The sequence below is a fragment of the Pollicipes pollicipes genome, unplaced genomic scaffold (genome assembly GCF_011947565.3).
Source record: "Pollicipes pollicipes isolate AB1234 unplaced genomic scaffold, Ppol_2.1 Scaffold_4911;HRSCAF=5802_pilon_pilon_pilon, whole genome shotgun sequence".
NCBI classification, from domain to species: domain Eukaryota; kingdom Metazoa; phylum Arthropoda; class Thecostraca; order Pollicipedomorpha; family Pollicipedidae; genus Pollicipes; species Pollicipes pollicipes.
In genome coordinates this window covers 35,617-63,433 of record NW_023596584.1, presented here as the reverse complement: position 1 = coordinate 63,433, position 27,817 = coordinate 35,617, and the positions used below count along the sequence as shown (strand labels likewise).

At 50.1% G+C, this 27,817-nt stretch overlaps 1 protein-coding gene across 1 annotated transcript in view; it reads left to right on the top strand.

Moving 5' to 3' along the window:
- The first annotated feature begins 20,587 nt into the window (after nt 1-20,587).
- LOC119101909 (uncharacterized) overlaps nt 20,588-27,817 on the top strand; it is a 9,178-nt gene continuing 1,948 nt past the window's right edge. The window contains exons 1-3 of the mRNA XM_037225299.1: nt 20,588-20,728; nt 25,067-25,135; nt 26,857-27,100. Of these exons, the coding sequence (XP_037081194.1) occupies nt 20,712-20,728; nt 25,067-25,135; nt 26,857-27,100 (330 nt within the window). The 5' untranslated portion in view covers nt 20,588-20,711. The remainder of the gene's footprint in view (nt 20,729-25,066; nt 25,136-26,856; nt 27,101-27,817) is intronic.

Genomic DNA, 27,817 nt, shown 5'->3' with positions numbered 1-27,817 from the left:
GCCGAGCAGCCGCGATGGCGTGTCGGTGTCCCACGTCAACTGCGTTCACCATTCAAACCGGATGAGGCCACGGTGCAGTGCACAGACATGTCAGCCTCGCCGCCATGCGCGCTAGCTCTTTGGCTAGCATCGGCACGAGAGCGTGCAGTTCCTGCACGCTCCAGCGACCACGGAAGTCGACAATGCATTGCGGCCGTAGCGAAACGGCAACGACGCTCAACACGTCCAGCTACGTAACAGCCTGTGGCATAGCGTCAAAATGGGCTCTGCAAAAGGTGACACGGAGGCCAAAACGTCCCCGACGGCCAGATCCGCGGTGCGGTTCGCTGGTGCGAGTGCCACTATAGGTGAGAGGTCTTTAGTCCAAGACTGACTTTGGTAAGTTGTTCCTGGACTGGCTTCTCCTCAGGTGATGACAGCAACCGGGCAGTGGTCGCCCTGGCGCGGAATTGACTCTGCGCTGACCATCGCCCGCGGCGGTGGGTCCGCGAGCATTGTCTGCCTTTAACTGGGCCGCGGTGCGGTGACGCACCAAGGACACGGCCTCGCTCTCGGCCACCGAAGCAGCACCCTGATCAGTGGGGCGGAGAAATCGTCAGAGGCACGCTGTATACAAGCGTGCTGCGGGCGGACATCCTCACAGTAAGCCTGTGGTCAGGGCTGTCCCACTAGCGTGTCGAAAATATGAAACCTCTCGTGTATAGTGTGTGGTCATGTAGCAAACGACACAGGCTACGGCTGGGGGGGGGGGGGGGGGGGCGTTCCCACTACGTGACCGGGGGTGGGGGGGGGCGTAACAATGCGTGGCAATAGGCGTCCTTAACAAAGCTCGGAATCAGACCGAAGTCAAATAAAAAGAAACACAAGCTTCCCTGAATGGGGATCCCAAGTATGAAGTTCAAAAGTGAGAGCCTGAGATTGTACGAAAAGGATGTAATTTTCTACCCAAATTTAGAATTTGACCTCTGGCCGGACAGCGTCTGGCAGCCCGTGGCAGGACGGCTGTGTGTGGACAGAGAAGAAAACTGGTGATCGCGCTGTCTTCAGACGCTGGTTCCAGACTTCGCCCGGCCAGTTTCGGACGGAGGTCAGCGTGTGCAGTCTGTTCCTACAGCGAGGTGTCAGCGTGCACTCCGCGACCCGCTGACCAGACCACCCAGCAGCGCCGGCCGCACCGCTGGGCGATGCTGACACAGCTCGCGGCTCCCCCGTGAGTCACGCACGCGCCCCGCGCTGTCGGGCGGTCCGGCGGAGGTCAGCCGGCGTTTTCTGAAGGCACTCGTCCAGCTTGGCATCCAGAGAACACCTGCTGGGATTTTCCAGCGACAGCGCGCTCTGAACCATCCAGTTACGCTTAGTCAGCGATCACAGGTGAGCGGCCGTGCAAACCAAAACTTGAACCAAATGATGGTGAAAAGCATTGCGATGAAAGTGATAACTTTCAGAGCCTGCATACCCAATCCAGGAGGAAGGTTCGGCATCGCACAGAGGTCTCGAAGGGATACTGAATGCTGAACAGGCTGTGTGCACACGGTTACATGCTTGCCTGCAGCAACCAAAACGAGCCAATAGCAATGATAGGACGCGCAAAACGATACACCAACGAACAGGACTTTAAAAACAGGCCCAATCAAGCAGCGTTAAAAATTTTGCCTTGGCCAGTCGGTGAGTCGACAAAAAAGCAGAGTGGAAGTATAACTATACGACATTTATGGCCTCACTAGAGGAACCAAGAAGCCTGCTGCCATCCAGCGGCTCCAGCTCTCACATTTGAAACCATACGAAAATCGGTTCTCCATGCGAAATCACGTCGCTTTCATGAAAAAAACTCAACACATTTTGGCCCGAAATCTATCGTTGTGGAGCAAATGGTCCCACAGATTTCCGCCTAGAACTGCAGACCTGGACGCCCAGCCGCAGCCAGGTCAGGGGTCAGGCGGGGTCATGTGGCGAGCTGGGGGGGGGGGGGGCATGGGCGCGGCTCCCGGAGGTCAAGTACTGCCGCCTGTTCCAGCTCTGAGCACGCCGTAACACAGACAGCCAAATGTCTATGATTCCTGGTGCGGGTTTGGGGTGATCTTGATGCACTACATCATTGTCGAAGGGATGTCCGGCTGTTGAGCCCCGGCCTCGATCTTGCGCGATGGTTGTAGATGCAGAGGAGGTCGGAAACTTCAGTCCCTTGGCGTTCGGTTTGGTCCCAGAGGGATAGAGTGTTTTCAGAGGTCTTTGTTGAACGGGTAAGCCCGCAAATGCCAAAACCAAGCGTTGGTCCTACGCGGCAGCTTCAATCAGATAGTGATGAGTGGGGCAGTTTTAATTCAGATGAATATGATGACTTGGAAGGCGAAACACGACAATTATTGTCTTTTGACAATCGCATAACGACAAAAAAGCATGCTTACGCCCAGCAGCCCTCCACAGATATATAAGGCTTGTTTATGTGTTCGAGTCCCCGTTGAAGTCTTAATGGGTTATTCCATTATAAGTTATTGTCATGTTTTTGTACCTAAACGTGGAATATTACGTGTATTGGTATTCCGTGATTGTGTTTAATTGCGTTTATATTTAGTTGCGCCAAAAAAGTGGTCAACACAATTTTGGGTCCAAATGGAGAAGTTTTCAGCCTCAAAACATTTACCTGTTTCCGAATTTGGACATCGATTAGCAGAGCAGTTATATTTTAATCTCAGACTACCCGCAACTAAACATTATCACTGAATACCTATGAACGCGATTACTCGCATGTTATTCGATTCCGGAAGGTCGTCAGATTCTTGAGCATCTTTAAGGAAAAGGTTGCATCACCATTCGGATAGTGCGATCGTCTCTCCACCGTACGTAGTATGCTAAGCGTAGTCGGCACATGAACAGGTATGTAGCCCACCTGTGAAGACATTCGAAAGTGGTTGGATTTTTTTTTCATTTCATGGCGTTTACGATACCTTACCGTTCATTGTTAAGGTATGCGCTATTTAAGCATGAGTTATTCACCTGTGACCACACAACGCAGCTAGACGCTCATTCAATGCAACAGGCCATTATTGCGTCTTTAAGTCCTCTGGCAGCCAAGCGCCACACATTTCTACAGAATGCTCTCCCACTTTTTATATTTGTTTTTTCCTCTGGGTAGGGCATCGCAATACTGTTCATAGCGTAAAACTGCTCGCTCTGAAGGCATCATCTCGGTAAGCTGCCTCAAACCTTTGAATGCAGTATGCACAGAACGCCATTTGTTCATTGTCTATGCCAGAGGACGCTAAGAACCAGCCATTTCATGAGTGGTTGAGTAAGTATTGCCTGCCATGCCTACAAATCGGTTGAAAGGACGGCTTTCCCACCAAAGTACGCATGAATAAAGAGGACAGACCTTTTGTTTTCACGTGCCAGGCCAAACTTAGCGGGTGTTGCACCAAAATGTGACGCACGGGGATGCAAAATAACTACTCCACGGGGCGTTGCGGAGTGAGTCGGCCCACTACAAAGTGTCACAGTGATCCCAGAAGTCTTTTATATGTCACGGTATATCCGAGAAGTCTTTTGTCATTCTTTACCCCTTTACTGGTGTTAAATCTGCAACGGAGATTCATCTCTCTTTCTCTTTGCCATCTCTTTGATCCTGGAACTTACGAAGACATTTTGACCCTTCAAAAGACACTTATAGGATTGCCGCATGACACTCCCAAAATTATCACATGAAAACACCACTCGAGGATCGCCCAATGACCGTTCAAAGATCATAGTAGGAGCATGGAAAACACAGCACTGCCAAAAGAGTACAATAGGCAGATGGGAAATAAGGAGAGTTACACTGAAATCTCATTAAGCCTACTTTAGAGTGTTTTGTCTTTTGTTTTTGACATGAATTAGACACCACACAAGTCTTCTTTCGGGCCAGCAGCTACGCTGACTACGATCAGTCTGTTCACAGGCGGGATGGGGAGGCTAGAGCTACGCCTCGGCACTAGTTAGGCCAGCCACGACCTATGTGCTCCGGCGACAAGGACCGACACGCAGTTTTAGGCGAGATCTGCGGTTACTCTGGCATAGTATTACTTTGGCATTTTGGTGGCTACGCTGGCTCTGGTGAACCCGGCCACAGCGTCGGCAAAGTAAGGCCGGTGATCACTGTGGCTCTGGTGACCCCGGCCACAGTGTCAGCAAAGTAAGGCCGGTGGCTACGCTGGCTCTGGTGACCCCGGCCACAGTGTCAGCAAAGTAAGGCCGGTGGCTACGTTGGCTCTGGTGACCCCGGCTATAATGTCGGCATAGTAGGGCCGGTGGCTACGCTGGCTCTGGTGACCCCGGCCAAAGCGCCGGCAAAGCAAGGCCGGTGAACACTCTGGCTCTGGCAACACCGGCCACAGAGTCCGCTCTGTGCAGACTGCCGCTGCAGTGGTCCTGCTGGATTTGCAGCTATAGCAGCAAAATGGGTGGATCCTGGTGGCTCTTCCGTTGTGCGTTATGACCATGGTATTCGCTTTTGTCATGGGATGGGTCTCGCCAGAGCGTGGATTCCTGGCTGGCTCCGGTGAGCCCGACCGGTTCGTATTATATTCTGATCGATTCTGGCCAGGCCTGATATGTATATATGTATATATATATATATATATATATATATATATATATATATATACATTCTTAATATAATGCATATATAGATGTAGCATGTCATTTAGACCGTGTTACACGAAGTGGCACTGTCCCGTAACATATAAGCCTCTCCGGAAGTCTACACATTTCAGTAGTCCTCCAGAACAACATTGTGTTTACGGTATAGCGTCCAGAAAAAAACCCTTCATTCATTCCAGACTGCCTATCACCCTCGAATACAAAAGTGCTCCCGGATTTCCCACATCAAGCAAAGGCCCTCAGAGGTCGACGGTATTTCAGCTTCGGCTATGGTCTGGTCTTTCCATCTTGCCATCATTAGCCGTGCTTGAAAGCACCGTTCGTGACACTAAGCCTTCTTCCGTGCAAATTACGGGATTGCCCAGAATTATGCGAGACAGATTGAAACCAAACCCACCAACCCACAGCTGCTATCACGATGATTACAGTGTCGTCAGGGACTGTAAACGTCTGTAGTGTCATCAAGAATAGAGAACGATGGATACGCAACTGAATCTGGAAATATTTTAACGAACATAAGTATTGAGTTCAGCGGAGACACCACTCAAGCCCAGCGTCATTATACAGACATCACTGCATCTCCACAATGCTGTCACGGAGTAACGCTGCGCCTCCTCATCGTCGTTTTGCAACCGTCTCAGCATCCCGAAATATCTCCACCGCGTCCTTCGGAGCCATCACTGACCCCACAGTCGTCCATGGAGCCATCCAGTACAACGCAACCACACGTGGCCATCACAGAGGCTTCACCTCATCTCTACAGCGGCGGCGGGGCTGGTGGCGCCTCCGCAGCAGGGCGAGAGTTCGGGGGTCCTGAGCCGGCCCGCGGCGGCGGCGGCCGTCCACCTCCTCCGCCTTTGTCCGACCCCGGTGCCGGTCTGGCCCGGACAAGCGTCAGCACCGGCCGGCGGCCTTCGTGTTTTCCAGCGGGCGTTCCGGGGACTCGGCCGCCGGCCCCAGCAGCTGTTCCGCCATGGCCGGCAGCCACGTTACACGGGAGGGGGCGGAGAGCGGCGACTACCGGCTACTGCAAGCTCCGATAGTATGCTGCTTGTCAATAAACCAGTGGGTGCTATCATGAGCACGACTATTTCCGGTTTGTAATCATCTCAGATGATGAATTGCATGCGCATAACTGTTATTAATAAGACCCAAACTGAAAACCTGTACTTTAAAGGCTCAGACCAGCCTCAGCTTGCAAAAATAGCATTATGGCTACGGCGAACCTCAAGCCATTTCCGTCCGAAGGGACTCTGTCGTCGTACCCCTCCTTCATCCTCCGCCTCGTTTTGAGACAAATCTCGAGTCACGGATTTAGGAATTGTGCAAAGTAGTTTGATTTATTATTTATACTCATCTATTTTGAGGAAAAAGAGCCAACAAATTTGACACATTCAAAGAACTGCCATGCAAAAGCACGGAGCCTAAACATCTGGTTTGACCTGCCGGCGTTATACGCGACTTACTTTTACAGCGCTCAATACTCAGGCATGAGCAAAGAGATCATACATGTTGAGTTATTGACAACTGACAGAACGGCAACTTCAGTAGCCATGGAAAAGGTGCACCGACCGTGCTTTCAGGAACGGCAACTCCAGTTGTCATATGACAGTTGTCACCTGGTCTGCTGAGAGCCAGGTACCTCCAGTTGTCATATGACAGTTGTCACCTGGTCTGCTGAGAGCCAGGTACCTCCAGTTGTCATATGACAGTTGTCACCTGGCCTGCTGAGAGCCAGGTACCTCCAGTTGTCATATGACAGGTGTCACCTGGCCTGCTGAGAGCCAGGTACCTCCAGTTGTCATATGACATGTGTCACCTGGCCTGCTGAGAGCCAGGTACCTTCAGTTGTCATATGACAGTTGTCACCTGGTCTGCTGAGAGCCAGGTACCTCCAGTTGTCATATGACAGTTGTCACCCGGTCTGCTGAGAGCCAGGTACCCCCAGTTGTCATATGACAGGTGTCACTTGGCCTGCTGAGAACCAGGTAGCTCCAGTTGTCATATGACATGTGTCACCTGGCCTGCTGAGAGCCAGGTACCTCCAGTTGTCATATGACATGTGTCACCTGGCCTGCTGAGAGCCAGGTACCCCCAGTTGTCATATGACAGGTGTCACTTGGCCTGCTGAGAACCAGGTAGCTCCAGTTGTCATATGACAGGTGTCACATGACCTGCTGAGAGCCAGGCAGCCCCATTTGTCACGTGACAGACGTCACTTGACTTGCTGAGAGCCAGGCAGCCCCATTTGTCATGTGACAGACGTCACTTGACTTGCTGAGAGCCAGGCAGCTGCAGCCTTCGCCGCCGTCCCGCTCCGCGACGCGGCAGAGCTGCGACACGCGCAGCTCTCTGTGGCACGCGCAGCGCCCGCACGGAAAGGGCGCATCACGCGAGGGCCCGCGCCGCAAACGCACGTGTGCGCCTCCCCCGTGGTGGCTGAACTCCGCTCGACCGGACTGGCGCTGTGGCGCAATCCATCCGCAGCGCAGCTCCAGGGGCGGAACGGCGCTGCATAAGCTCAGGCAGAATGTCAAGGCCAAAACGCCAAATGCGCTGACTCGTCCGCGCTGGATTTTACGCGGGTTTGGGCTGGTTCAGCGCCATTTTGCAATTGGGCTCATCTCATCAGTTGGGCTTCTCGTCACAAGCTTCGGGCAGCCTGGCGGGACTTCCCAAAAAAGCCGACGTCACACAAAGACAGCTTATTTGCATCCGGGTAGCCCAGCGGGGTGAAAATGGCGGGGAAGCACAGAGCCAGCGAGCAATAGCGATCCAGCCGACCTCAGCAGTCATCACATGAGCATGATGAGTACGTTCATTATGCAGAAACTGCTATCATCCCACCCACTGTTGGTGAGGTCGGGATCTAGTAGCCCTTGGGTGAATCTCTATACAATAGTGCGGCCGAAGCGCACACGCCATCATGCGCTACGCGTGCGCGCCACAGTTTTACAAACGTAAACGTCTTCATTCCGTAAACAGTGTGAATGCGCGACCTACAAGCCTGGTCTCCGCCGAGCCAACAACCTCCCACCGTCTCTGCCTGCCGCTCACGCCGAAAGGCCGGCCTGTACGGGCGCCCAGCGCCCGCTGACGCCACCACCAGCTCTGCTCGCAGGGCAGCTTACTTTGCGGTCCAGCATCGCTGAGCTCCAGGCCAACCACGAGCGCCACTGCGAGGACCCGCCACATCGCGCCGGTTCTGCCGGCGGTGCTGGCCGCAGACTGCGGGTTGGCTGAGCTAGCCGGGCTGGCCGGCCGGCCCCAGGTCGGCCGCCGAGAGCAGCCGCCACTTACGGAACGACTGAGGGACGCGCGGCCAGAGGCCACCGGTGTTGGGCTGACTGCGGCTCTCGTGCCGCCGCTGCTCAGGGAACTAACTGAGGCGCACTGCTGCTTCTGAAGGCTGCTGGAAGTGACTCGGATCTTCGCCTAATCTCTGCTTGCCTTTTGTTTGCCAATATTTATTGCATAAGGTCATCGTCAGGAAATGGCTCGTTTTTTGCTGATGTTCTCTGTCCCTCTTCCCCACCGTTCTTTGGTGACTACGATGGAGATTGGAGAGGCTGGGGCTGTGGAATGGAAAGGTTGGTTATAACAATTTTTGCAAACACTGTTCGACATTGATATCTCCATGCAGCCATCAGGGAGAAATAGCAAAGATGTGTGAACGTAGTGCTGCAATAGCATCGTGGACCTCGCATGCAACCCAGCTGTGTCATCTGAGCCGGTTTTTTTCTGCAGCATTTCAATATGGCCATTGATGAGCGTTATATGAATGCCATTTGAAATTCCACGTCAGTGCCCTCCCCTCCGCTCTCAACCCGGATTGTTGCGACATGGTAGTAACACGAAAGTACCGAGGAGAAACCATCATTTTGACGTAAATGCAGCGGGTTACTCTTCCTCGAGTGCAAAACCACGAATCCTCCAGTTCTCGGCTTTTTGCGGTTGGCGTTAGACATCAGCCATCGGGCCAGACAATGATTTGAAGCCAGCCGCACAGCCTACACCGTAAAAATGACGAGCACTGAGGGCATTAGTGACCTCACTTAGCTGCCTACAATAGTGGATCCAGGAGCTTGTTCTGAACCTAGTCTGGAAAACAAGTCAGCTTAATTTAAAAATGCCAACTTCGCCCGTCATCGCAAAATGTTCAAAACGGCTGCCGTCGTCGGCGCATCTTTGTATAGTATCGTCCACTAATCTGTACTTTGCAATGCTGAAGGTTCGTTGTCTGTTGGCCCCTGGTCCGCAATGCATGACAGCGTTTAAAGATAGCGATAACGAAATCCGCCCCAAATAATAACAGAGTTCCAAAAATACCAAAAAGTCCGTTCCGACAACTCAGTTTTTCCATCTGCTGCCCTCCGATCCACTTACCCGTCGCGGGTTACGTTCGAGCCGCTTTATTCGGTTCGAGCTCCCTATTTGTCTTTTGACATGTATGACCTTCGGGGTCCTTGACATATATGACCTTCGGGTGGTGTGCAGCGGCGGCGCTAAAGGCCCAGTGACGTGAAAGGGTAGGACGGGCTGCGTCGAATACTACAGCACGTTAACCTGGAACTTCACGATCGGATGGCAGGTGTTAGAGCCCACACAACAAGCACTGCTTAGCGTAGCTGTGATCTTAGAAATGCATTTATTTAAAAGGCTTTGACTGCATTTGAGAAATATGTATGCGTTTCTGACCAAGTGTGCATGATATCAGCTTTTGAGTGTAATCCAAAAATGCCAAAATCAGGCTCGACTGCTAACTCCTGTTGTCTCCATAGGGCCTCAGCACGTCGCACGGGGGTGGCACGTACACGCTTGCTTCGCCATGCGCAGAATTGTTAAAAAATGACTGACCTGGTAACTATATTGTTTAAAAATAATGACAGGGACTGCGCCACGTCTTAAGTGGGGTTCGAACTGAGAAACTCTTCTACATAATTGTTCCTCGCAGTTACCTGTCATGTTCTTGTTAAGATGCAAACCCCTCCTTTCCCTGACCTTCATGCACGTGGAGTTGTGCAGCCTATGACGCGCCGCCAATCGAAAACCCACTCAGACATGCATGACGTCATAAACACGTCATACGAGCACCCCGCTTCACTTGCTGTGTTGTGCTTACGTTAAATAAAAATGTGGCCACTTAAAGGGACTGTTCCACATCTAAGGATATTGAGGTAAACATCAGCTATGATGAAGGAAGTCAACTTTAACTATTGGTACGCTGTTAAGTGCAAACAACTGCTCTAAATAACCCAATTTCACTAACTAAATTTGCTTCTCAACATGTAGTCGTCTCATTACGTCATGGAACGTTTTTGTGACATCCTAGCCGCTGCCAGAGTGGCCGCGTTAGAGTGCCCGCTGTAACAGACCTGAACATTACGCACTCTTGGCGTGCAAAACACAGCGGCTTGTGCAAATAGCATCAGGGGAGTGTCGTGAATGGGATTCGCATAGTTGGCCTTCCACTCGGTCTGCACACGGCCATGACGTCACTGGTGCCGAGACTTCGTGCGGCGCGGCCTCTAGCCGTGGGGCGCAACGCTGCGGGACAGCCGGAACATCGGAGATGTTCGCACAGATCATGAACAAACTGTCAGCCGGAAATCAATATGACCAGTGAGCCGATCACCTAGAGTTTTATGGCGAGCATGATGGCTTTCTTGGTAATCCCATGCCACTGGTCATTAAAAGACAGCGATAGAATTATACGAGATAGGACGCCCGGATCATCGGGCTCTCTTAGTATTGAAATTGTACAATATGCTTGCGGCAGGTGCGAATGACCACCGACCCAACCGCAGAGAACTGACCTGCACTGCACGTCCTGTCATGACGGTAAAGCCCTCTGTCGGCACTTGACCTTTCCCGCACCTGCTGCTACCAGCCGCAGTCCATGCCAGCCAAGGCCAAGTAATGAGCGTATGAAACGACTTGGGCCCTCCCCACCACCAGTAGGAGAATCGAAATGTAGGCGCTCGAACCAACTGCGCTATTGGAAAGCACTGCGGAAGAGAAAGCAAGGGAAATGCCAATTGTTATCTTTGTAGGCAGGCTGCCGTACCTGAGGATTGAGGAGAAGACATTGATGCCTCCAGAATAACAAAACGACATAATCAGAATGAAGATAAACAAATTATAACAAAAACATTGTTATGATGATTATGATGTCTGGCTGTCAGTTGGGAAGGAACTACATGCTAATACTCGGACATTTTTGAATATATTGGAGCGATTTTGCGAGTCTAGGACAGTACCATGTGGTCTAAAATAAAGCATAGAAAAACATTATCGACGTACTCAGGTGGCTAAGACTCGCGATGCATCTAAACTGTTAACTCAAGCCAACTAAAATACATCACTGGCCGTGCCAGTGTTGAGTTTCAATCCTACCGAAGTTTGTATAAAGAAATGCATTCAAATATCACAGTGTGGGAGTCCAGTCACGCTTCCCATATGGAACGTAGAGCCAATTCCAAACACAGGAAGGTGCAAATTTCGTGTTACTTTCTTGTGCCTCTTTCTAAATATGCTGGTCTGTTATTCTTGAGTTGTCTATGTATTGTCCCGAATGATAAAGCTACTGATTTTTTACAGCTGATTTTTCCCCTGCCTTTCCTTGCTCGACCCTATAGCTTAGCTCATTACAGCGCCTGCATTCCTATTCATCTTCTGGTGGTGAGAAGGCTTCGAGACTCTTTATCTGTCCATTGTTTGGCCTTTGCTGGCATGGACTGATGGCCGATAGAGGCAGGTATGGGATATTGGGCCGGTATATTGTATGGGAAAGGCCAGGTAACGTCAGAGGGTTTTATCATCAGGGTAGGACGAGCAGTGCCAAGTGTTGCCGAGCTTTCGACGCAAAATTCTACCACGATTCTACCAAATTCTACCAAATCTACCAATTCTACCAAAATTCTACTTCTTTCAATTCTATTCTATTCTATTCTATTCTAAAATTCTCATTCTAATTCAAAATTCTGGCACGGAGTACGCGATCGAATGATGGCGACACGATCCACGTGACAAGGTTTGGGGATTTATCTCTTAGAAATAAGGGGTACTGGAGTGCGAGGGACTTTGTTGTTGCTGTAATTGTATGGCTTACGTTGCTCGGCCTAAAAAAGCTATCACAGATTCATATCATGCTCTGCGCCCTGGTTAGGCTATTTATGATTGTACCCACCTGTCTCTTTATCGTTAAAGATAGCAATGCTTATAAACGTCTTAAGAACGCAACATACGCGATTCGACACTCACGGTGACTGTGCAAACACACAGGGACCGAGCACTGTCGGCCCTGCGCACAGGCACAGCACTAAACGAGGCGACCCCGCAGACAGGTGCAAACTGGGCTTGCCGGAATGTATGCAGCTACGGAGCAAGCAAGACCGGTCTCTCAGACAGGTAGCGACTAAGGAACTAATACTTCGAACTAAGGACGTACACGCAATAGTTCTAGGTAGGTGGAAAGATCCCATGCAAATACAAAATTTCTTCTACCTTACTTAGCCACCTACGAGGCAAAAATTTCTGCACAGATCGGCGCTTATGTCGTAAAAATTCTACGAACCAATTCATGTAGAAAGACCTTCGGGGGAGACAGAATGACCCCCACTCGAGCGCGTGTTAAGGTTTTGACGTGCATCATCATACCCATCATTGAATTAAACGCACTCGGTTGTCTGGTGACATATATCTGCCACCAGTAGATAATTCGTCATTGGTACGAAGACAGCCGATGTTCGTGCCATCCTATTGCGAATAAGTTTCGTGTACACGTCTTTGCTTTTCGTACCATTGTATTTTAATAGTTTATCGCATATGCCTGCAAACAGCATCATAAGGTTCTCTATAAAATTATGCGTAATCGGATCGCCAGCCATAGGCGCATTCCGACAACAGCTTTTCCATTATCTGTGCGAATGTTTCGATGTTGCGGCTGCCCTTCAGCGTTGCGTCGGGCGGCTAGCGGCCTGTCGCGCATTGAAGTCTCGATGCTGGTGACGTCACGCTAGCGTTAAACGAAGATGAAGCGAGAATCACCAGATGGTTTTACCTCTCTTTTCTGACCTTGGTTAAAACCGGTCTCTCCGATTAAGACCGAGGGTGTTTGACAGCATTCCTCTAATGTCGTTGCGCATTACCCGCAAGCTGACCTCGGTTGCCGACGCACATTCGTCCCATATGACTCCGCTGCTGCGTTGCTTCAGTCTGGTTGACTTGTTGGCGCGTTGTGAGCAAAACACAGCATCATTTCAAAAGAAGCTACACTCGCTCCCTACGAGCGTGACTGATTGTTTTTTACAGCGATGCGTTAATGGTGTCTCAAAGTAACCGAAAATCGAACCTGCCTGCACGCACTATTATTTGAAATGACCCAGTTAATGCATGTTTTTGAATTAGGACGACATTTTGGTTCGTGGTGCCCAATGTACAGCGTCGTTTCACATGCAGTTATAATTAGCCTCTGTGACTTTGACAGAGTGCGTTTGAGTGCCGGTATTAAGTGTAATCAAACAATACCAGAAAAGCTCCGCGACATCCGGTGCTAATTTGCTCAATGTGACCGACTGAAGTCGCATCATCCAATGCCGATGGGATGAAGTCACATGATACATAAAGAACGGCAGCGTTTATACTTAAACAAAATAGCTTTTACAAGTGGTACCATGCGCTTATGATGGCACCGCAGTGTCATCGCAAGAGGCCCGAAAACCGGACCGGGTCGTGCGCGCATTTTCATGTCACATAGCCCCAGTACTGTGTAGTCTTTAGTCCCGGTGTCCTGTCGTCACGGCGTGCGCGAGGTACGGCACCGTTTCAGAATGGTTAAGATCGAGGTCTGCGAGTCTGACCGAGGGCGTCTTATCTCTCATGTTTGTTGTCTTCGAACGCTACCCGAAAAATGGCCAGCGGCTGCCGGCGTCTGTTGTTTAATATGACATCCTGGTGCCGCATTATTTCATGCCCGTGGGATGATGTCGTGTGGTCCACAAAAATAAAATAGTTTCAGTCGGTCTGCGGCTGTGGCCGGGTGTGTTTAATCGTAAAGCATTAGTGTGATCAGATGATACCCAAAAAGGCAAAGGCTACCATTCGATCTTTATTTATCTGTTGTATTTCTTTCTGACGGTGACCCCTTCACGTCTTGTTTTTCAACACCGTTGGTATGTCATGTGTTGTGCAATGTACGGCAGCGTTTAAAAATAATAAAAGGTGGTATCTGCGAGTGGGACTGGGCGTTTTTGACGGCACTCCTTTGCTGTTTTCGCATAATGCTACAACGAGCACGGGCACTAGTGTTAATCTGCTTGCTGGCATCGTTTTTGCGACGTTGAAGGTATTTTAACAGATCGCTGGAACCATTCAATTTACAATCTTTAGCTGGAAATCCCGCGGGTGTTGTCAGGAACAAGGTCCGCGCCAGGTTGAAAACGTATTGTCAGGCTTATAGTGGGCATTTACCTTAACCATATTTGGGGCACGAAAAGACCTCGCCCATGGCGTCTCCTCCGGAGAGCAATCGCCGGCTCTGCAGAAGCCTGTGTGTTTCCTATTGAAGACAAATAGTTTATTATCATGATGCACGCAATTACTATACATTTGTTACACAGTGTGTGTCACATGGTCACATTGTCACAGTCACATATACACAGTGTCACATTGTGTATGGGTCGTTTTTGGCTTTTTATCTGAAAGTGCGACTTTTAGAAATCCTGGCGGCCAGACAATATTTTGCGAGTCAGATTTTCTACATGGGTGCCAGAGTAGATATAACAGTACCATTGAATTTGAGTTACGCCGGTAAGCATAAAAGTGGCCTGGGGATATCTGTTATATGGCTAAGAATGTCTGTTCCGGGAATCTGCACCCAGGGATGATCTAAGAATGCTGAGCAAGACCTATTTCAACACGTGAACGGGGAGGGAATAATTCCAGAAGGGGGTCTCAAGTCCTCCCGCCCCTCCCCCCCCCCCCCCCCCCAGTAAACCTCGAAATCTCCCCACCCCATCCCCAATAAAAACCTTGGTTTACCGGCAGTTTACGTTCAATAAGGTTTTTGAAACGGTCCATGCAAAGATCGGAGTCGCGATGGATGCATACATTCTGCATGGGGCCAACCACTCTAAGCCCAGTCCACCGTTTTTTCAAATAAGACAGAAGAAAAGCAAGAATTAGCGAGAAGCTGCTCTTGAAACAACCGACAGGCCTGTGTCAGGCAGGTCAGACAGTCAGACATACAGACAGACAGGCCCACAAAGTTGGTTGCCTACCGTAAGATTATATCGTATGTCCTCGACCTTATTTTGACATGTTTACGTCTGTCAGCTGAAATTTGATTGGTGAAATGTGTTCAAAATGTCGGCAAGGATATACCCAGCAGGTGTTTTCATGCTTGTGACAGTTCTGCCGGATTCCTTGTGATTGCTTGAATTTCATTAACAGCTACGATTGCAGGTAATATAAGACGGATCGCGTAAAACTGTGGGGAATCCATCTGGCGAGTCAACAGAAAATGTATGGTTCTAAGCAGGATGAACGTGACCCATGGCCAACATGGTATCCACTTGCAAGAGGGAGCTGTCTTATTACCATGTAATATGTCGGACCTGGGTCAAATTGCTTCCAGTGACGACAAATCCTATGAGGGGGTTTGAGGGCAAACGCGATTGTTCCTCGGCTCCTTCCACGCAACGTCATGATATCTTCTGAAAATATGGGATGTAGCTGACTGCCTTACCACACTCACTCAGCAATTGTTGCTGCGGTTTCCGAGGGAGGATGAGAGCGGAAGAGATGATGGTGCAGCTTTCCACACGTCCCCCTCCCTCGATTTCACTGCCCCTGCTTACGGCAAGGGCGATGCCCCATGGCTGTTGTGTGAGGCGCTGTCGAGCGACCCTTTTTTACGGCGCAGCGCATCACGCTCTGTACAAATTACCGCCCATGTCGTAGCTATTTGTCTATAATTATTGAACACCGGCAATGTCCTGATGTTTGGACCTTGTTGGGCACACATATGTACCTAAACAATTGCCTTGAAGCTCCCTCGTACATCTACGCATCGCAGGCCTGGATCCCGTCCCTATTTTTGCGATGATTCCAAACGTACGACTTACATGTGTGTGACCCAGGCGGGAGCGGGAGGAGGGGGAGGGGGAGAGGGGCAGCTCAAAGATGTTTTCTGAAAGCCGAGTTTAGTACGTCGCAGGCGCGAATAATTTATGGCGTACCTTAAAATAACGCCGCGTGATCCCGATCTAATTTGTACTTGTCCACCTGGAACTTGTAAATGTTAACACCCAGTCACGAAGTATAAATGGACGTCATAAACTTGGTAAAGGGGGACACGCTCCTCGTGGCCTGTATGAATTTACTTCATTGTCTCTGTGCACTGTCAGTGATGCTTGCTTCTAGCAGCTCATGAGGCTAAAATCATTCCTTCGCCGCCAAGTCTGTCGTGACAAAAATAAGCGTCTATTTCATCACTCACTGGGGGCGCATGCTGATAGGCCATGAAACATCTCCGGAGCACTTTCAAAGCCATGCAGTGGGCTTTGTGCAACTGTGTGACTGGGAACACTCGACTTTGCGAAACTGGTAATGCTGGAATGCACGCTTAATAAAACCAGCCCGACTTTCTACAATTCAGCGTGCTAAGGAATCCGTGTAAAGTTCAAACGCAGGACTGTAATCGGTTATTGGTTGGTTGCCACTGCCTCTTTTGAACGCCGGAAATTTCAGGCCAGTCACGTTGTCCCTACATGGCTTAATAAGACATGAGCTACATTTGAGAGCCAGGAGTTCAAACTTTGCCGCGCTAAATTGTAGGACGTTACCCGTGATAGTGAAGGTGATTCCCCAGAGAAACAAAAGCGGACTTCATGCGAGTGATGGGAGCATGCCGGACTAATTTTTATTCCGATACCAAGACCTAATTTTCATCAGCGTATCGCGCTACATACGGACGAAGACACAGTTTATTTGCAAACGGGGAAAAAAATATTGTCTGTGGGGCCGGGAGAGTAGCCGTGGAAAGGCTCCGCTTTATGCAAGCGGAGAAAGGCTTTGACCATGCCAAAAGAGTAAGTGAAGTAAAAGATCACAGAGCAACCATTCAGGTAGCCTCGAATCCAGGGTATATTCATGTCTAGAGCTTGCAGCTAGTCTAGCAGTGTACTGTAATTAGTGTCACCGAAAGAGTTGAAGGAAATAAAAAAACAGCGCAATTTCGAAGTAGTCATAAGCCACCTGTAACTGCATGTAGTCAGCGAAACAGGTGAAAGCCGTCCCCGCAGACGACGTGGGCAAAGCCCATGCTGGGTTTAGGCAAGATGTTAGAGGATGGTACAGGTTAAACTGACGTTGAAGCGTCCACTCTCCTGTTTTAGCGACGACCAGAAACACAAAAACAGCAACACAATTTTGCAAGTCATAAGCTACCTATATCTACATGCGGTCAGCGACATAGGTGAGAGCCGCCCCCGCAGAGGACGTGGGCAAAACCCGTGCTGGGCTTAGGCAAGATGTTAGAGGATGGTACAAGTTAAACTGAGGTTGAAGCGTCGACTGTTCTGTTTTAGCGGCGACCAGAAACACTTAAATATAAGACGGATGATGGACAAATGGTCAGACCACCAGATTTCCTGATTGCAGGAGCATATTGTTTTCACGATTCAGGGATTTCGTTGGGTATTACTCACGAGTTGATGAGGTAGAGCAGAATAAGACGAAAGGAGCTAAAGGCGAGTTTGATTATTCGGTTACAAAGTCCGTTTACACCGCGAGCAGGAGAGTTGCAATACTAAAGATGGTTTTGCGCAGTGTCTATAAGCTGATCAGATGGACCGAGGGAGCATGCGTCCTTCATGCATCCTGGTGGCAGATGGGGTGGAGCGTGGCGCACACCTTGAGTTTCCAGCTCCGATGCCATTTTCGGTCCGACTTCCGCGATACTGTGGGCACGTTCGTCGGTCGATATAGGTGGCAGCACGTGTTAAAGCCCCTTTGCTCCACTGCGTGCCTAGTAATCTTCTAGGCGCCTCTTGCTTGTTTGCCTCTAACCAAGAATGCACATCTGGATGCGCCTCCTGCTGTCAGCTGGAAAAACTGCGCGTGCCTGGCGGTTGATTGTAAAATAATGATCTGAGCCTTGCGCCGACACCCTCACACCTTTGCTGGCGGAATGATAAAAAACTTTGGTTTCGTCACATCTTGATGGAGTTATTGGACTGTGCACAGTGATAATGGGGACGCTAACGTATTGAGTCGTGTCTCTACATGGCAACGGGCGATGTGTGTCGTGGCATGAGCAAACACGAACCATGTATTAGAGACACTTGATGCAAAGAAGAAATAGGAGATCAATTCGATTAATTACCAGAGGCACGGTTTCGAGACCTGACTGACCAAACCGCCTGAAGAATTGGCACGTGGGAAAATGCGGTTAAAACCAGAGCTTGTCATTGAAAACAAAATGACGCGAACAATACAACGATGGCTAAAATGACAGCATCTGTTACCAAGGCGATTAAAAAACACGGTTCGTTGAGCTCGTCCGCGTGAATGTCGCTAGGCAGCTGAGCTCCGTCCTTCAAGTCGAAGCTACGATCCCAAGCAACGGCCAGCAGTAGCCGAACTTCTTCACCAAAGTGGGCTAGATCATTTCTCCTGCAAATATCTGCTCCTCCACGCATCCCTCAATCCTCAACAGCACCCCACACCCACCCACCTGCATGGACATGTCACCCGAGGCCCCATTCCCGCGGTGGCTGGATGACTACGTATGCGATAGCGTCCGAAGGTGGTGTTCTCATTTAAGGAACCTCCTAATAGACAGAGAGGTGCCAAGAGATGGCCATCGAGAGACTTCTTGATGTTCTTGGCCCCGAAGTATCTAGGGGCTCAAGAGGTCAAGGGCACTCGAGGTCGTCAAGCGGAGACAGCCAAGGGGCTAAGAGGCAGCTTAGGCAGACCAGTAGGATGGGTCAAGGCTGGGTTTGAGACAGTCGGGAGTACCTGAATGGGTTCCTGAGAAAAGAAAGCACCCCAGAACATGTTTCGGGCTTCGGAACGGATAAAAGAGCTAGAAGCAGGATAGATCAGGAGCAAACGCATACCCCTGCCTGCGAGGAGAGGTGGATGAATCCATAAAGACGGTATAGCAGGTGGTAGGGCCGTTAACAGAGCCTTGCAATTGGGAGGAGTGGGCACAACAGGAAATATTTCCTGAAAACCCCAATTTGGTGCACCGCGGAAGCACAGGAGTTTTTCCATGGAGTATTAAAACACCGCATGCTTTCATCCAGCTTGTTTTGGTCCGTCTAACTCGACCTTTTACTTGCTAACATCTGTTCGCATGCACGTTAATACATGGGCGCCTTATGACCAGTGCGATCGGTGCGCCCTCAAACACAAATCATCATCATATAAACTCACGCAAAAATGTGGTGAGGGGGAGACGCACCCCGGTGCCTTCCTTGAATATGCCCTGCCGGATGGTTAGGAACGGCCAGGGTCCTGGTCCGGGTACGTGTTGGCAGGGTCGCAGACAGGGGAGGGGACCGACGGACCGGGCCCCCATTCTCCATCACGAATGGCCTGCAGGAAGTTATCAATCATTGTGATGTGTACTCACTGTTCCACCCCCCTTAAAAATTCTGGCTTTGCCCTTAGTTGTTGTGTTGGGCAAAGAACATACGGCCCGAGAAAGCTTATCATCTAATCTCTAGTCTTTGAGCAATGAAAAGATGGAACTTCGAGACGACTAGGTCACACGGCCCTATCCTCCGTAGGTCAGCGCCTGAGGCCATTGAGTTCACTAGTAAAAGAAGGTCATTACGGGTAAGCCACGTGGTCCTAATGCCGAGCGAAATGATGTGGCGAGAATTTCCCAAGCAGCGCAGCGTTGCGTGGAAAGCGTCAGAGGGACCCAAGACTAGTCCCAGTTTGGCGCAGGGGTCTGAGACAATCCCAGTTGGGCGCAGGGGTCTGAGACAATCAAGAGACTGCTCAGATGGTGAGACTCCTTGAGAGGTCACGCGTCACCACACGATTTTGTATTCCGTGAGAATCTTTAAAAAATTTAAAAAATTTCCGCCTTTGGTCACAATAGCGATGTTCCAAATACTGATTAAGGGTTTGCTGAGACGTCAATAAGGTGAACCAGTACGCGCAGGATTTTCTGGAAGTGACATCAACATTAGACACCAGGAACCAGGGGCGTCAAATTGTAAATGGTTGGGGAAGCGAGCTGATGGCCCGCAGAAGCTGATTGCCGCCCCTCTAATTAGTCCACTTTACAGTCACGAACGTGAACTTGTTTTGGTGATTTTTGTTATCAATTGACGAATAGTCCTTAATTTGGGTGACGTAATGGTCATGACCAGGGGCACAGCCAAAGTCTCTCCCCTCCCCTCTAGACTGCATTCTGTTTGCCATGGATGGCTTACGACAGAAAGTTAAGGTATGCATGATCCTCATGATGGCTTGAGAAGCCGACGCGCTCCATAATGTCAACCTGCAGCTCAGCAGGTTGGAATGTTGCCGGCGGCAAAGCTCGAACCCACAACCTCAGTTCTCTCGCGACGGCTTACTTCGGTGATTCCTTAAAAATAGCTGAGACCTCTGTGCCACTAGTAATTACTGCAGAATACATACCTAGTGAGAAAAAAAAACATGGACAGTGCTGAATCGTCCCTGTGGATTTGGGCCTCAACCCAAGCTGTTGTCGGTTCGGTAGGGCCTCCCCCGCCACGCATCGAGTTGGACTCGTGTACACGATCTCCCCTACTTTGATGAATGGGATCGTCCATTTTCGGTGTGCGAATCGATTCAGCTGGGCCGCGTCGGCGGGAACTGGAAGAGAAAAAGACTGGGTGACGGCTCCCGGGTACGGTGGGGTGACGGTTACGTGCGGTGGTCCTTCGGGGCCTGAAACAATCGGAAAACAGTGATGTGTGGCGTAGACATTGGCGTGAACATGAACGGCCCGCTGGAGCAGGGTTGAGTCCTAAGAGACGGCAGCAGGCGGGAGTAGTGGCAGCACATCAACAGCGTGGACACCAACTGGGATGCCTACTGCTGGTTGGTATGAACCGTGATTAACAACCACAGTGGCTTGAAGCATGATAAGCCGCCTGTATCTTCTGTACTATAAGCGCCAGTTTGCTTACTTCTTGAACTCTTGGCGACAGGCCATACTTGGGACAGGACAGACCGTGTTTGTGGTTGGAGTGGGAGTGAAGGGCTTTTACATGCTGTACAAACCGCTGGCTGCATACTGGCGTTGAACAGCCAAGGTTTGCAGTGCAGAGTGAAGTGAAGTGACCCATTCCTCCTCTTGTGTATTATGTTATGGCTGCTGGATTGGAGGTAGTGCACCAAGTATAGGAATGAGCCACACACAAACTACCTATGATTCATTGGGGTAGCCAACTTGGCTCAGGTGGACAGTTATTTGACCTGTGGAATCAGGACTTGTACAACATATTGATTCCTGTCACATAGGCCTTGCAGGCTTTCATCAAGTGAATAAATGCTCACTTATTATATCATGATATAATAAGTGAGCGTCATGGTGTAATAAGTGTAGTAATGCTGAATGCCTTTACTCTCTTACCATTTCATCAAGGGTGGGTTCAAGTTGGTGATGAAAAGAAAATGTGCCCTGAAAATTAACAGGGAGTTAATGTCTGCCCTCCAAATTTGTACAAAGCTTATGTGGATAAGTGACCAAAACAGTCACTAGAAGGCTTTAGAGATACCTTTGTATAATTATTAAATGAAATGAAAGGGTAGTATGCATTTTTAAAAAGTGGACAATTTTCTATATAAAGAGGAAAATTTGGTCAGGATTTGCATAGCCATATGCAACAGTTTTCATATGCATTTGTGACAGGGGGGGGGGGGGGGAGGTTAACATTTGAGTGGCAAGATGTGGGTGTGTGCAGCTCCTGGTGGCTTTAACATGGGCACATAGGGTATGATGTTACTTAATTGGTTGTATGTAGTGTGGAAATTAAGAGACACAAATGTAGATTGTTTACCTTGATGAACTTTATCAACATTATCAAGAGACAAGAGCTTGATCATGAAAGTAGAAAATATCAGTGAATGCAGGGCTTTGTGTACTAAGGCATAAGACAGTTAAATGCAGTGCTAAATTCATATTAAAGCTGTGCCTGTTATGACTGGTTAAAGATCAAATCAGTTCATACCTTTCTGCGTGTTTGATTGCATGAGCTCCTGTGGATGGACTTTTAAGTGGACACTGTGTTAAATACTGACATACATTTTGACCCAATCAAACTGACATAATCAGTTTGCTTTTTTCAAAGATCTAGGTCTAGACACTGCCAAGCTCAGTACCTGGAGGTCAGGGCCTAGCAATGTCCCATTTCCCAAGAGTTCATGCTCATGCTGCAGTATGAAGTATCGATCATTGTCATCGCATTAAATTAATATGCCAAGCATTAACCTGTTGTACTCCATATCTGCTTATCACACAAGACCCAAGTAACATGACTTTGCCAACCAAAGCATTGAGATCACGCCTCAACTGTACTGGACCGCTACAGCATCGTCCCCTTGCATCATTCTGTGATTTCTCATTCTGATTTTGAAGTTGATGTTGGTCTGTATGACATATGGCAATTTGGAGCCCTTGCATTTGGTGTGCTTTTGGAAAAGCAGTTGCATGGGAAAGATAGTGATATTTGCTGTTTACAAGCAGCTCCCACCAGCTTTGCTGCACCAAGGGTCATCGATGCTGGCAGTGATGCCACCTGTGATGTCATGTTTACTTGTGTTGCGATAATTTGAAGCCAATCCCATGTAGCGCAGTTGTGTAAGTTGTTAAACACTTGTGAATCACACGGACACATTGATCATACAGCACTGTTCCAGCACTGTTCTTCGCACTCAGGGCATCTAAAAGATCTCATCTAGTTGTAGTCCCTGCTCGCTTTATTGCTCACATAGCTAACACCCTTGGCTCTTTGCTGTACGGACGGCGGAGCTACAAGGACACCAAAGACGTCTGTATAGCATTAACCCCAGCCGCATTTCATAGCTCTGCTTCTCAATAGTGTTTAGCCGTCTTTTTTCTTACATTCCAGCGCATGCATCGACTGGTATTGTCCGGCGTGTGTGATGCTGCCGCATCGTTTCTCTAGCTTGGTGATATGTTTTTAACGATTTGGCCTTTGCGCAACGCGTTTCCCTTACATATAAGAACGAATGTCACCTTTTCAAATATAAAATACGTTCCCTCGCGTGTCCGCTGTGGTCGGCGGCGGTATCGGCCGGGCCTGAATTTACGTCTTAGATCATAACGACGATGAAATTCGTACGCTCAAAGGTCACGGTAATCTGCGCAGTCGTCTTTGCTGTGCATTGCCGTCTCACTAGCTCCGATGGCTACTGTGCGTGCTACCACACATGGTGGGGTGGGGTCGAGTCAGTTTAGGCACTCGCTAATTAGTCCTTCACAGATATGGTTTTGGGCCGGTGGCGACGGCCGCTCTTGAGGTCAAGCGACGTCAGAGGGCAGGACGGGTCGTGTCAACCAAAACAGAACGTTAACCTTTCAACTCCATATTCTGCTTTTGATCTGGAACTGAGCGATCGGATGGAAGGGATCAGGACTCACACAGCAAGCGCTGTTTAGGGTGAGCGCCGGTTCCAGAAATCCCTTCATTTTGTCTAAGGTTTGGATTATATATTTTTTAACGCGGGCCGACAGACAGCCAAACGTTCTCTTTGATACATGTTCAAACGTACGAGTACGTATGATGCGACAGACGATACATGGCATACGGCACATGTTGCTCTTCCAAGCGAGGCAACGACTCATTTAATGCATCCACTGGGCAACCTTTATGTTGTGTGCAGACGAAGCTTTTGCTTCAAAAACTTATACCCGTCATTATCTCTTCTGCAAAAACCGAAGTAGCTATTGCTTATGCACGGTATTACATCTGCCGCAACGACTTAACCGGACATTAGTATTGAAACAGAGACTTGTGGTGGAGACTCTTGTAGAAGTATTGTCTAGTATAGGTTTTTGCAGCATAAGCTGCGCATTGTAGCACCGATATCCCGCATGAGCTTTTGGAGCAGAAGTAATGCTGCGCAGAAGTGGAGACCGGATAAGTTGTTGCACCGGGTGTTATGATGCGAATAAGTTTCTGGGGCATAAATTGTGTTGTGTAGCACTGGTGTGGCTGATAACTTGTTTACAGCAGAAGCATCGTCACATATAAGTAAAGTCTGTATAAGATTTTGCAATGGAAGTAATGTCGCGCATGACGGATGCTGTAGTTCGCCTGTCCGTAGGAGTTTTTGCCTTGGCACAAATGTCGTGACACCTCGTGAGTGGTAGCATCTCGTGATGCAGCGTCGTGAGCGGTGTCATTACAGGGATCATATGATGTCATCGGAGCGAATGAATTAAATGAAATGAATAAATGAAAAGAATAACAAGGCATCAAGATTTTAGTTGCCTGCAACTTAATTTTTCGCGGCTTCCCAGTAGAATCAGCCTACTTTGCTCATGTGTCGTCATAAACCAGATGCAGCGGCTCTCAAAATGTTGCGGATGAATCGAAACCTTCAAACATCTTTTTCGCCTTGCAACGCCACATGGGCCATGATAAAATTTTCTCCGGAGCTGGAGAGTAGGTCCCAGGTGTTGCCGAAGTAGGTGGCCGCCATCGCTGCCCCTCACCGGTTCCCGTTCACCCGTCGTAAAGCGAATTCCGTAGCCTTTTGTAGACAGTATCAGTCGAGGCGACATGCCTAGTGCGTATATGGTCAACTCTGCATTAATTGAGTGATGCCCCTCCCGGAAGTGTAGCCGTTAGCATGCCAGTCTCATGTCACGATGGACCATAGCTGCAGTCGTTTCAATTAACATCACCGCAGGAGGCTGATTCCTGTCCGATGTGTTGAATTTTCTGGTAGGGCTGGGAAAACCGCGCTGTCTGCCGCTGTAATACTTTGTGTGCCGGTTTTAAATTCCCGGTACTATTAGGTGACAGACAGAGACAAACTCATAACAGTATGGCACACTTCGGTGGCTGGCTCGGTGCCAGACAGCGAACTGTGCTCGGCCAGCAGGGTACGACAAATGCCACATAAATAAGAGCATAACCAAAGAATATCAGTGCCGTGAGGAACTTCCGATGCTGGATGTGCCAAAAATGGCATCGTTTTCGTGTTGTTCTAGAGGGCAAGATGTGCAAGCTGTGAGCATAAAAATATGGGATGTGCAATCGTCCGGTTTTGTTCGTCTCGTGAAATATTCGCATTCGTATTTTATCGTCGTCATGAAAGGTCGTTTTCGAGCTGCAAGTGGTTTGATAAGGTTGGAGGCGCTTGTTGGAGCACCCTGTGCGCCGTTGCTTACTGTCAACTGCTGTTTCAGGCAAGACAACGAAAACATGATGGAGATTGCTGAGAATACTGGCGCACAAACACCAATAAAGCCACAGCAGTAAGTTCACGATACGATGTATTGTCCTGTTTTGGAAACCGTCATATGCGTGCATGAGCCGTAATTGTCCCCTGCAATTTTGACCTAGTCATCATAACGGCCTCTTCATACCTCTGTTGGATCAGATGATAGCATAAGAAGTGTCTGTTATCCACGCTGCTGTTATTTTGGCTGCGTATAATATATATATATATATATATATATATATATATATATATATATATATTCGAGTGCTTAAGCAGTATGCTTTCATCACTGTCAGGTTTGCTATATGCAAGGCCAAATGTACATTAAGTCAGGTTCTTGCGCGTTTGCTCGATTGTTCGAATAAAATCGTTCGTTGTTTTTGGTAAGTCACAACTCAATTCGCCTATAATTGTTTATATTAGTATTAGTTTAAGCTAGCTGACATTTCTTGAACACTCGCTCCTCATTCACAAAGCAATGTTAGACGGCCGGACGGAAAACATTCAAATTTGGTGAAATACGAGACGTGAGGCATACCCTTTGGTGAACCACCAGTTAACAGATTATGCAACAGAACATCCTGCCAAATTACAAAACCCATTCAAACACACGCACATCACTTTTCCAGCCAGTTTGATACAATGGAAAGTTAAAGGTATCGAATCACCCCGCTGTCATTGGGTGACTGAACAGGTTTAGAGTGATGCATGACCTAGGCTGCTTGTTTAAGTGAAACATTCTTTCTTTGATGAGGATGACTTCGAGAACTTGTAAAGGGCGTCTGTTTGGACATAACTTTAGAGTCAGTGTGTCTTCAGCCAGGTCGGAACGTAGGAGTTTTTATTGTGGGTCCTGCGCGTATGTTGGTCTAGCGCTCCCCCCTGCAGGTACGTTGCATGCGTCGTGATAGAGCTGTCGTAGTCATTCCAATAAAGGTGGAGTTGCGGAGCCGGTAGTGTCCGTACGGGTGTTTTAATTCTATAAATTATATCTAAATCGATAAATCTCTTAAATTATAAAATTATATATAAAAGGCCGCGAGGGGTTATTGCGCGAACACACTGGTAACAGTTCACACTTGTGCTGACAGTCGCTTTGGTAGTTAAACCGATGCCAAAAAATGATCTAAAACATTCCGATCCATACTGCGGTATGCAGCCAAACCTGGAGAGTCCGGTCGGGCCCCGTCCCTGCTGTGTCACGCTGTGCGTGTGCGGTATGGTATGCCTTTGCGTGTTGCGCGCCTCGGCGTCTGCTGTCCGGTTCATGTTGGCCCGTGTGGCGGGCCGTCTGCTGCCCGGTCCGTGTGGGCCCGTCTGACCGGGCTGTCTGCTGCCCAGTCTGTCTGACCCGCTCGGCCCGTCTGACCGGGTCGTCTGCTGCTCGGTCCGTGTGGGCCCATCTGATCCGGTGTCTGCTGCCCAGTCTATCTGACCCCTCGGCCCGTCTGACCGGGTCGTCTGCTGCCCGGTCCGTGTGGGCCGTCTGGTCCGGTGTCTGCCCGGTTCGTGCGGGCCCGTCTGACCGGGCTGTCTGCTGCCCAGTCTGTCTGACCCGCTCGGCCCGTCTGACCGGGTCGTCTGCTGCCCGGTCGGTGTGGGCCGTCTGGTCCGGTGTCTGCTGCCCGGTTCGTGTGGGCCCGTCTGACCGGGCTGTCTGCTGCCCAGTCTGTCTGACCCGCTCGGCCCGTCTGACCGGGTCGTCTGCTGCTCGGTCCGTGTGGGCCCGTCTGACCGAGGCGTTTGCTGCCGCAGGCCTCAGCAGGGTGTGCCGACCCCGTCGGAACACCAAACCGAGCTGGACGAGGATGCGACCGAGTCGGCCGCCGCCAACTACTACCAGTCCGACTTCAGGCAGGCGTTCGGCGGCGGCGGCGGCGGCGTGCTAGACGGCTACGGCCCGCCGTCCGGCTACGGCGGGTCGGCCGGGCCGTACCGGCCGGCGGAGCGGGCGCTGCACGAGGATCCGTACAGCTTCACGGACGACTTCAGCGAGCCGGCGGGCAAGCCTCCTGGGCAGCCGCCGCCGCCGCCGCGCAGCCGTCGTCGTCGCCGCTGCTGCCCTTCCATTTCCCTAAAAAACGCGGCCGCAAGCCGAAAAAGCTGCTGGAGGCCATGTAAGCGGAGCCGTGCGGCGTCGATCAATAACGGCCGACGCCAGGCGTGAGAGTGCGCGCCGCCTCCGGCGAGCAGAGTGGTCCGGCTCTCTCACGCCCCCCCGTCATCTCCCCAGGCCCCGCCCCCGCCTCGCCTCGCCATCTCTCCACGCCCCGCCCCCACCCGTGCCCCCTGCTCCTGACATCTCCCCCACTTTGCTGCCCCGTCATCTCCCCCGGGACCCTGCCCCCGTCATCTCCCCCACCCCCCCCGTTTATACCCCCTCCTACCCCCGCCCCCGCCCCGCCCCGCGCCCCCCCGCCCCCGCTCCCCGCCCCGCCCCCGCCCATGTCATCTCTCCGCGCCACCGCCCCGTCATCGCTACACTCTCCCGCCCCCGTCATCTCTCCATTCCACCGCGCCCGCCGGCTCCTGAGAATACGCGGGTGAAGCCGCTAGAGCGGCGCCTGTCGGGGTCGAAATTTGCTTCATCGGGAGACGACGCCAAAGTCGCGGCTCCTCTATTGTGTCCCTAAATCCCATTTATATCGTATATGCCAGAACTGTCACGTCCTTGCGTCAGAACTGTCCGTCCATGTGCCAGAATTGTTATGTCTTG